Raw genomic sequence first — 12058 nt, 5'->3', positions numbered from 1 at the left:
GCTTGTTGAGGAGAGGTGGTGAAATATTAAGCTGATTGAGCTTTCATGATGTTGTACGTAAAGGAGAGATTGGGTTAAGGGATTAGAATTGGGAATCAAGGCAGAGTTAAGCACAATAAGTTAAATATAGAAGGAATAGTGATGAGGGCATTTACATTCAAGGATGAGCTTCTTCAGCAAAGCAGTGGTGCTTGAGCAAAAAGAAAAAAAATCACATCTAAGTACTGGGATAAAAAATGGATGGGTGATAAGAATTGGTTCTGGAGGGGATTGTGTGAAAAAGTATACCTAATAAAATGTGGGTGCTCAATCTGAGCCCATGAGAAACTTTCAAAAATATAAAAAGGATTGACTAATAGAGCAGAATCGAAGAGTGACGTGCTGGAAAAGCACAGCTGATCAGGCAGCATCTGAGGAGCAGGAGAATTGACATTTCAAGCATAATCGACCAATCAAAATTTGAGTCAAGACAAGTGGTGACGAAGATGTCCTCTTTAATTAAAGAAGAATGTCCAGTGAGTCAAAACCTCAAGTACCTCAATGCTGTGTCGTCTTTTGGTGAAATGTAGAGAGAGAAAGAGAGAATCAAACCAGTCTATGTGCAAGGCAGTGGTGGTAGTTGTCATGTGGACACTACACAAAGGGAGACCTAGGTGGGGAGAGGATGATGGTGGAGGGACAGGGCATGTAAACTTTGTATTTGTAAGATTTATACTTTTGTGCAGTTCATAAAGCAGCAGCTAGCAATACAATGAATATAGCCATTGCATTACAGCTGAAAAATGGGACAAATGATTATATGCCTTTGCAGTCAATGTACCTAAGTACTGAGTGGCAAACAGATATGTCTTACGATTTTGGAATTTGAGAGTGGGAGTGGGAAAGTTGTAACTGAGTCACTGTTTATTGCACTAATGGAAATTAGAGTTGAGTCCACATGATTCCATTCTTATCTGATCATATACAGAATGACCAGAAACAGCTGCTTATATTCCTGCTTTGCAAATTACCTTATGTTCTCCAACAATCTATTCTTAGTCCCTTCCTATTTCTCATCTTGATGACATCATCCAGAAAGCTGGCAACAATTTCTATAGATACTCTGAAAGTAGCTAGTTCTACCTCACTACCAGATTGCTTGACACCTCCCTCCCCCGCCCCACCCCATCAATTTTGTTAGAGCAATACCAGATGAACAGAAAATTCCTTAACTTAAATATTGGCAAGAGTGATGCTATTGTCTTCAGTCCCAGAAGCAAAATCCCTTCCCTAGCTCTGACTCCTGGGAACTTTCCATCTGGGAACTAAACAACAAAGAACAGCACAGGAACAGGCTCTTCTACCCACAAAGACTGCGGCAGCACATGAAAAATGAAAAACCTTTTGTCTCTGATCAGTTTTGTAACTGAAGTTCTTTACAGCTATAACATGACTTGCCAATTTTTATACATATGCCCCAACCGATGAAGGCAAGCATGCCACATGCCTTCTTGACCTTATCCATTTCAGTGAACTGTGGGCCTGTATGCCTAGATCACTATATTGATGCTACTAAAGATTCTGTCATTCACTGTATACTTTCCTCTTGCAGATTAAATTTTCCAAAATGCACCACCTGCCGCTTGTCCAGATTAAATTTTGTCTGCTGTTTCGCAGGCCACGTCTGCAGGCTATCTATGAAACAGGAGACAGTTCTACCGTTTGGGTACCCCGCACCGCCTGAGTCTACCTTTCAGGAACCCTTCACTGCCCAATTGTACCTCCTATTCAAGGTATGGGTACCCCGCACCGCCTGATTCTACCTCCCACCCAAAATTCATTTGCCTGAATATCCCAACCGACCCATCATCTCAGCTGCTCCTGCCCCAGCCCCACTAAGTTGATACTGTCCTATCCCCCCCCGGTGTAGGAACTCCCCACATACGTGGGTGGGACACCACCCATGCCCTCCACTTCCTTCAAGACTTCCACTTCTCTGGCCCCCAACGCCTCATCTTCGCTATGGACATGCAGTCCCTCTACACCTCCATCCGCCATGACCAGGGCCTCCAAGCTCTCAGTTTCTTCATCTCCCGACATCCCCACCAGTACCCTTCCGCTGACACTTTTATTCATTTGGCCAAACTGGTCCTCACCTTCAACAATTTCTCCTTCCAATCCTCCCATTTCCTCCAGATGAAAAGAGTAGCCATGGCCACCTGCATGGGGCCTCAGCTATGCCTGTCTCATTGTCTGTTACGTGGAAAAGTCCATCTTCCAGAGTTACACTGGCACCACTCCCCACCTTTTCCTCCGCTCCACTGATGACTGCATCAGCGCCACCTTGTGCTCTCATGAGGAGGTCGAACAGTTAATCAACTTCACCAACACATTCCACCCCAACCTCAAATTCACCTGGACCATCTCTGACACACCTCCCTCCCCTTCCTAGACCTCTCCCTCTCCATCCACGGTAACCGACTCAACACTGACATTTTTTACAAACCCACCAACTCCCACAGCTACCTGGATTACACCTCCTTCCATTCTACCTCATGCAAAAATGCTATCCCGTATTCCCAATTCCGCCGCCTCTATTGCATCTCCTCCAAGGAGGACCGGCTCCATCAAAGAATACACCAGATGGCCTCCTTCTTTAAAGACCGAAATTTCCCCTCCCACGCGGCTTAAGATACCCTCCAAAATATCACATCCTCGTCCTGCACCTCTGTCCTCGAACCCACCCCTCCAACCGCACAAGGACAGAACCTCCCCACCTGCCACCCCACCAACCTCTGCATAAATCACTTCATCCGCCAACATTTCCGCCACCAACAATGGACCCCACCACCAGGGATATATTTCCCTCCCACTCCTATCTGCTTTCCACAAAGACCATTCTCTCCGCGACTACCTGGTCAGGTCCATGCCCCCTAACAAGCCACCCTCCCCTCCCGGCACCTTCCCCTGCCACCGCAGGAATTGCAAAGCCTGTACCCACACCTCCCTACTCACCTCCGTCCAAGACCCCAAAGGAGGCTTCCACATCCATCAAAGTTTCACCTGCACTTCCACATGTCACATTGTATCCGCTGCTCTCAATGCGATCTCCTCTACATTGGCAAGACCGGTCGCCTTCTCGTACAGCACCTCAGAGAACATCTCCGGGACACCTGCAGCAATCAACCCCACCTCCCTGTGGCCAAATATTACAACTCCCCCGCCCATTCTGCCGAGCACATGCAGGTCCTGGGCCTCCTCCATTGCCACTTCTTCAACACCCGATGCCTGGAGGAAGAATGCCTTATCTTCTGCCTTGGTACCCTTTAATCCCAGGGCATCAATGTGGGTTTCACCAGTTTCCTCATGTCCTCTCCCCCCAAGCTTACCCCAGTTCCAACCTTCCAGCTCAGCACCACTCTCATGACCTGTCGCACCTGTCAATCTTCCTTCCCACCTATCCGCTCCACCCTCCTCTCCGACCTATCATCTTTACTCCCACCTCCCACTCTCAGCTACCATCTCCCCAGCCCCAACCCCACCCATTTATCTCTCCACCACCAAGGCTCCTAGTCTCATTCCTGATTAAGGACTCCAGCCCGAAATGTCGATTTTCCTGTTTCTCGGATGCTGCCTGACCTGCTGTGCTTTTCCAGCAACACACTCTCAACTGCAGGCCATCTATATCCTGCTGCATCCTCTGGCAATCCTCCCCATTATCTGTAGCTCGCCCAACCTTTGTGTCATCCGCTAACTTACTAATCTGACCACCTACATTCTCTTCTAAATCATTACAAACAACAGGGTGCCAGCACTGAACCCTATGGAACATCTGTGGTCCAGTCAGTAAAACACTGTTTTCTATGACTAAACCATGATTTGGAAGAGACAATCAAGGTATTTTTTAATGTATAATTTCAGTTACATCACACTGTAAATATTTGCTATAAATTCTGTGCCTTACAATTGTGTCCTCCACAACCACCTGATGAAGGAGCAGCGCTCTGAAAGCTAGTGCTTCCAATTAAACCTGTTGGACTATAACCTGGTGTTGTGTGATTTTTGACTAAACCAGTTCTGCATCCATTTTAACAGTTTACTGCAGATCATCTTGAACCAGCCTGACGTTCAAAGGCCTTGCAAAAGTCCATATGGACTTACATATTTGTCACTTTCTCAAAAAATTCAATCAAGTTTGTTAGACCCAACTTTCACTGCAAAAGCTATGTTGCCTAACACTAATAGGCCCATTTTTTTCCAAATGTGGGTAACTTTTATCCCTAAGAATCTTCTCCAATAATTTCCCTACCACTGACATAAAGCTGACGGCCTTCAATTTCCAAGATTATTCTATTGCACTTCTTAAACAAAGAAAAAACGGTGGTTACAATGTTTGGGACCCTGCCTGTGACTAAAGAGATATAAAGATTTCATATAATGCCATAGCAATTTCCTCAGCATTCTGGGATAGATCTCATCATGTCCTGAGGAGTTGTCTATCTTAATGCTTTTTAAAACACCCAACACCTCCTCCTTTTGTATATTGGCATGCCTCAGAATATCAACATTCCCCTCCCAAGACTCATCATCTATCAAAGCCATCTACTTTGTGAATACTAATAAAATATTCGTACAGGACTTCCTTCACTTCCTCTGGTTCCACGCACAAATTCCCCCTTCTGTCCTTGAGTGGACCTACCCTTTAAAATGCCTTGGGATCTTCCTTAATCCTGTTTGCCAAAGATATTTCATGGCCCCTTTTAGCCCTTCTAATTCCTTGTTTACTTTCCTCTATCAGAGGCTGAACTAGGCCGTTTAGATTTTTGGTGCTAAACTTGGCCCTGAAATGAGCTTCCAATCACATATCTGCACATCTCAAACTGCATCTCTGTAAAACCAACCAACTCTGCCAATAGCTCAACTTACCTGCTGATGAAACCCTCATCAGTGTCTTCATTACCACTAAATTCAAATACTCTCAGGTATTCTGCACGGTCTTTCACATCCTCCCCTCTGGAGACTTGGCTCATCCTAAACTCTGCTGCTAAATTTTGACGTCCTATTCATTTATCAACCCCTTTGATTTCTGTCCTGTGTTGGCTCCTGGTTAAAATTTATTTTAAAAATGTACACCCTTGTTTTTAAACTGCTCCATGGGCTCACCCTCCCCACTGCTGTTAGCTCCTCCAGCTCCATAATACTCCAAGATTTCTGAACTCTTTGGATTTTCACCTTTTCAGCATCCTTAATTTTAGCTGTCAATGATGACCGTGCCCTCAGCTTTGTTTGCAACTCTCACGCTAAGCATCCCTTCCTCTGCTCTTATTTGGGACACTATTAGAAACTGCACCTTTGACTAAGCTTTTGGTTATCTGCTTTAATATCTCCTTGCAGGCTCAGTGATTGATGATTTGTTTGATAACGCTTTTGTGAAAGCATTTTGTGTTTTGGGCCTTTTCGTTGTTTAAAGATGTTATATAAATCCCAGTTAAGTAAAATTTAGTGCATGACATTAAAGTATGATCAGTTATAGGACAATTATAAAACAGTATGCAAGATTAAAGATAAAATTTTCTCTTGCAATGAGCTGCCAGAAAAAGTGATGGAGGCTGGTACAATTGCAACATTTAAAAGGCATCTGGAGGGGTATATGAAATGGAACGGTTTAGAGGAATATGGGGCAAGTGCTGGAAAATGGAACTAGATTAGGTTAGGATATCTGGTTGGTACGGACAAGTTGGACAGAAAGATCTGCTTCCATGCTGTACATCTCTATGACTCTATAACTTTAGATGTCTTAAACAAGACAATGTTACAACATTCTCACTAAACAACTTCAGATGATAATTTGACCTTTGTCTACTTAATACCAGAAGTAAACATAATTAATTTGTGGGATTAGTCACAATTACATTTTGTCTATACAGCTTTTTTGTATCTTCTTATAATAGAGAAATCTGACTTACAACCCTGAACTTAGCTAACTGCTCACGGAGGTCTTCTATTTCTCTACACTGTCTCTTGGTTTCATTCTGGAAAATAAATAATAAACCCTTGTGAATCTCTGTAAAAGATGAGTATACCAATAGATATTGGTTTGAAAAATAGCTTCAAATTAGAGATCAATCACGTTAATAACAGTAAAATGCAATACACGGATCTAAATCAAAGCGTGATAAATAGCACGTTGCTTATTTAACTTTGATCCTCAAAAATGGTCAATCCTCTTAACTATATATGTCTGCCTTGCCCCAAACACTTGTTTATAGCTTTGATCGCTGATCTCTTTAGCCAAACTTATTCATTATATATAGATGCAATCTCTGAATGAATTCCTCCCTCTTCTCTCTCCTTTTGTGTGGTTATACTATCAGTATATGTATTATAAGTCTACTGACTCCCATAGCTACACTGACTTCACTTCCTCCCACCCTGTTTCCTGCAGGATTCTATTCTACTCACAAGGTTTTGCCATCTCTGTCAAATCTGCTTTGACCTTGAAACCTTCCACATAAATGTTTCCAATATGTCTTCATTTTACTCCTACTGAGAATTCCTATTTGGTGTGTCTGACAAGGTTTTTGGCTATGCCAATCCATTTCCACCAATTCTACTCTCACCCTTCCAAACACCTTTTCAAATGCAAAATGTTGCCTTCAGCAGCCTCCAAGCTCAAAAGATCGCCTGGTATTTCTACCATCTCCAGTATGGCGCTCCCACTAGAAACAATAAGGGAGCTATCACCACTTTCTCAAGGGCAATTAGACTTGTTTACAAACAATAGCCTCTTGCCAAAGACTCTCATATCCTATGATAAAAACAATAAGAGATAATTATGCCCAAAAAGAACCTAGAGTGCACCCACTGCAGCAACCTCTTATTTTCTGAAAAGTTTCTTCATCAACTTCTCTGAAAGCCTGTTGATCACGGTTTGTCTCAAGAAATTGCTCAAATCTATCCTGAATTAGCGTTTTGCTAGACTTCATATAATACTTTCAGAAGTATTTTTTAATGCTTTTCCAAATAATTTTTTGCATTCTTTTTCCTAATACATTCAACTCTAAATCTACCTCTCAGATACCTTTTCAGACTGAGAAACAGAATTTACTCTGGGTCATTCATCATTCATAACAAAACAACTCACCACCTTAGAACAAAATAAAATCCATCTGTAGGCTGAGCTATTGAAAAAAAAACTCTCTGGTATATTCATTAATATAACTAAGCAGTAAAAGCATGACTTTTGAGTTTCCAGATACAATGTACCTTTGCTTCTTGAATTTCTTTATCAGCAATTTCGAGTGCAATTTCTTTGTCCCTCTCCAACTGCTGTGCCAAATGGTCAATCTCATTCAATTCATTGCACAAGTGCTCATTTTTCGTGCTCAGATTTACAACTTCATTTGCTGCATCACTTTTTTTCTCCAGAAGTTCCTTCAGCTGCTTCTCCAAATCACAGTTAGTTCGCTGAAGATATTCAACCTGCAATTATTTTTTGAGAGGGAAAATCATCCTGATATCATCACGTACAGCATACCATTTTAAAACGTGAATGCAAGGTTAAATTAAACGAAGATTAATAAATAAAAGCATTATACAACAAATTCTATTATTTCGAAAGTTGTGTAGCTATAATTACAATATTGATTGGGTTCTATAAGCTTGCTTGCTATACATATTGTTGTCTTGGGACAAAGACATCAAAACATTTGGATATCAATTGACCCCTAAACTAACTACTTCAAACCTGCCTGGCAAATTTGGCCCTTAAATCAAAACAAATAATCTTCTCTTTATTCATATTCACAATGGTCTTTCATCTGTTCGGAGAGGACAAACCTATACCTCAAGTCTTACATTCAATTGATCTTCTGTGTGAGGCACACTGAATTTTCAATTAAGATTTCATGAACTGTTTTAAATTGTGTACTTGCTAAAGTCACAATTGAAGACATTTCAGCTCAACAATATCTGATAAACATCTCTCACCTATCCCTGTTATTCTCAACAATTTCCCTCTCCTCTACCACATTCTTAACTGTACAACTAGAAAAGCATACAACAGCTCCTGTCATTCTCTGGTGGATGAACCAGGAATGAGTAGAACGATTGCCCTGGCTTTTGTATATTCCCAAACAAAGTCAGGGGACAAACTTCCTCACCAGCTCCAGAATCGTTTCAGGGCCATTATGTAACAGGCATAGAGAATAGTGATGAAGGTTTATTGGGTAAAGGGCTTTTGTTCATCTTATAAAAGCTGAAAGACGAGTACAGCACTTCACCCTTCTCAACCATATTCCTCTCAATAATTCTTCTCCACTACTGACCATTCTCCTTTCCTCTATCGCATCCTACCACGTAGTTACAATGACACACTGCAACTCCAATCTTTCTCCATCCAAACACGCTCACCTCCTTCTTTGTTCTCTTTATATCATTCAGAGATTGTTAGCCATCAACACTCCAAGGATTCCATATAAGAAGCAGAGGCCATCCAATCCTGGTCATAATTTTCAACTGCCCCAGCTACTGGTGATGTGTCAGAGGACTGCAAATGTCGTCCTTTTATTTAAAAAGTGACGAAGAGATAAACCAGGAAATTACTAGTCAGTCAGTCTAACTTCAGTAATGGGTAAATTATTAGAAAGAATTCTGAGGGGCAGAATATACCTATACTTGAGACAGGAATTAATCAAAGATAGTCAGCATGGACTTGTTAAAGGAAAGCTGTGTTTGACAATTTTGACAGAAATTCCTGAGGAGGTAACCCGATTTTGATGAGAGTAATACATTTGATGTGGTTTATATGGACATGAGAAAGACCTCTGATTAGGATCCTCAAAACAGACTGAACAAGAAAGTAAGAGCCCATGGGATCCAAGGGAAAGTAGCACATTAGATTCAAAATGGCTGAGAAGCAGAGAACAGGGGTGATGGTGGAAGAACGTTTCTGTGATTATAAGTGATTCCAGTGGGGCTCTGCAGCACTCGGAACTGTATAAAATGCTGATTGGTCCAACATTGGAGTATCGCACGCTATTTTGGTCACTACATAACATGAATGATGTGATTGCAATAGAACAGGTATAAAGGAGATTTACAAAGAGGCTGCTTGGACAGAAGGGATTGAGATATGAAGACAGAATGTAGGGGCTGCTGTTGTTTTCCTTAGAGTAGCAAAAATTGAACGGGGGCCTCATAGAGGTGTATCAGATTATAGGAAGACTCCTTTTTCCATTAATAGAGGGCCAATAAACAGGAGACAGAACTAAGATAGGTAAAAAGTTAAGAGGAGAGTTGAGGAGAACTCCTTCATGGAATGGTGTAGAACTCATTGCCTGAAAGGGTGATCGTTTCAGAAACTCTGGTGACATTTAAGTCGTGTTTAGATATTCGTTCATGCTGACATAGCCTTCAGGGCTATGGGCCAAAAGCTGCAAAATGAAATTAGCGTAGTCAGATCTTTGTTGACCTGTATGGATACAAAGCGCAAATGTCTGCATTCTATGCTGTAAATGAGTTTTTCTATTAGGTGAGCATATCAAAGAAGTAGCTCACCTCTTTTAAGAAAAGAAGTAAATTTGATCACTTAGGTGAGAACTAAACAGAACACAATTACTTTTGCTATAAAATGTGGGAATACAGTGGCATAGAGGTAATGTCACTGGGCTGAAACCCATTCTACTGTTCTGGGACATGAGTTCACAGCTAGTAAATTTAAATACTTTGTTAAATCTGAGACTAAAAAGTTAATCTCAATAATGCTGATCATGAAAATATAATTGATGGTCTCAGAAACCAATGTCATTTCTAAGAAGGAAATCTGCCATATTTACCTGGTCTGGCATACGTATGATCCAGGCCCACAGAAATGTGGTTAACCCTAGAATACCTTCTAAAATAGTGTTATTAAGATATTCAGTTCAAGAACAAGTTGGGGTGATCTTGTAGTTATTGTTTTCTATTGACAAATGACATTCGCTGTTTTGCTGAATACTTGAAAGCAAAACAGGGGTAATGACTATTGATCTGGACAAGGAATCAGACACTGCTTTAAATTCCCAAACTCTCCCATGTTGGCTTTTAGGTGAGGTGTGACGTAATGCACTACTTAGCCCAGTGAAAAGTGTCATCAACCTGTTCAGTGCAGTTGTGAACTGTAGACTGGGAGTTGTGGTTGAAAGAAGCAATTAGTGAAGGTTAGTTCTATCGCTATTTTCATGGCTACTGGCAAAATGTGGCTTCTTGGTCCTGAAGACAGCGGTCCTATTGCAGGACATTCCAGAGTTCTATGAAATCTGCATGGAGGAACACATCTTCCTGAGCTCCCCACTTGTAATTCATGCCCTGTATGTACTGTATATTGCGTATTGCAATCAATTTAAGTACAGAAAGCATACTGCAGCTGATGAAACAATAAAGTGGTAGCATTGCAAGTGCAAAATGCTGAGGAGAATCAAGTGATTTTAGACTTTTCATTCCCAAAGTTTTCTAATACTCTGATCTTCCTTATCTCAGTTTCTGGGTCTTTGCTAAGATTGATTGCTATGACCTGGTCAATAAATAATACAGGATGGTAGCAGGCAAACAAAATGGATTTTGGTTTTTCTTTTTACTATCAAACATCACCATGATCCAAAAGTTCACTTACATGAAATTTACTCTGCTCTAATAACTACATTAGTGGATCTGAGACAGTAACCCCATCAGCTCTATCACAATATTTTGGTTAAAATAGACTCCAGCTCACAATAGCACAATTTAAATACATTAACAAACATGCTAACTTCCTGTGGAGAATACCAGCTCCAAATCCACGGGTGCATGATAAAAACTAACTGTAGAAAGGAGGACAAAGGAAATAAAGTGGTAGCATCAAGTTTTGCCTCTTCCAGTGGGATTTTACAACATGTCTAAACAAGTTGATTAACAAATATTTACAACTGTTATTATAATTACATACCAACCCAATTTCATCAGCCAGAATTAAAATCAGGCATTTAGTGTGGTTATCAAATACCCCTCATATTGTAATCTTGTAATGTCCAAGACCCACAAGAAAGAAACAGAACTTCCCTTTTTTTCCCAATAATAAAGCATCAAAATCATTTTCCTTAGCAATGCTGCACACCCTTTATCACACGTGGTCAATATATACACTAGCTATAATAAACAGATCACTCAATTATCTGCCACTTCAGAAATATTCGAGGAAATGTACCTCAAAAGCGTTTTGTCATAGTAATGGCTTACTTCTGGATAAATATCACAAATAAATAATAGAACTCGCACCTGAAGGTTTAAGTGTGCTATAAGTCGCTCATTACTTTTGTTTTTGGCTTCAAGAGAGATCACATCATGAGGACGGCCACCTTCCAGTGTCCGGTTCAAGCGTTCTATTTCCTCATCTCGTACTTCAATCTGCAAAAGAATGTTCATTGAGAAAAGGAGGAGTGTGATTAGGCTGAAAATAAGTATTTTATGTATTAAAGTATCTGTATCAAAGCATAATGATGGAGAGTCAATATTGTATTCTCTGGAAATGTTTATATTACTGGCATATACAAATGATAAAAATTCACATGCATTGAAATTGACATGAACACACACACACACTGAATACAAATAATGTAAGTGAAAGACTCTGAAAAAGACACACGGCATTCTCATTTTTAACTCCCTTGGCAGCACACTACATTACACCAAGATAAATGAATAATGCTATGTAATGAAATAGAAAGCATGGAAAGTGTGTTGACTGCAACATTCCCACTAAGGTGAGTGCATGTCTGGCTGTGCTTTTGATTGAAAGAGACCACACAGTACAAGGTGACAGTACAAAGAAATGAGAGGGAACACTGTCACAATTCCTGGAATTTTCAACACTGGTGACAATAGTTGATTAAAAAATATTTATTGCATGACAATAGGATGCATTTACAAAGCTTAAATCAAAATTCTATCCATTTTCATGAAGTGATGTAAGTGTTACATAAATTAAAATGCATTCTGTTGAAAATCTGACCATAACCACTATTAAATCTCTGTCCTGTGTTGGCTCCTGGTTAAAATTTATTTT

General features: G+C 40.6%; 1 protein-coding gene across 2 annotated transcripts in view; it reads right to left on the bottom strand.

Annotated features, from left to right (window-relative positions):
• cep135 (centrosomal protein 135) overlaps positions 1–12058 on the bottom strand; it is a 135814-nt gene that overhangs the window by 73605 nt on the left and 50151 nt on the right. For both annotated transcript variants that reach the window (XM_043690562.2, XM_043690581.2), the window contains exons 8-9: positions 11272–11400; positions 7246–7461 (exon numbers count right to left, since the gene is read on the bottom strand). In XM_043690562.2, coding sequence (XP_043546497.2) covers positions 7246–7461; positions 11272–11400 — 345 coding nt within the window. The remainder of the gene's footprint in view (positions 1–7245; positions 7462–11271; positions 11401–12058) is intronic.

This window comes from Chiloscyllium plagiosum, unplaced genomic scaffold (genome assembly GCF_037043375.1).
Source record: "Chiloscyllium plagiosum isolate Xiang-an unplaced genomic scaffold, Cpla_swu_hap1 HiC_scaffold_1, whole genome shotgun sequence".
NCBI lineage: Eukaryota > Metazoa > Chordata > Chondrichthyes > Orectolobiformes > Hemiscylliidae > Chiloscyllium > Chiloscyllium plagiosum.
The sequence above is the reverse complement of the archived record's forward strand: the minus strand, read 5'-3'. Positions and strand labels throughout refer to the sequence as shown.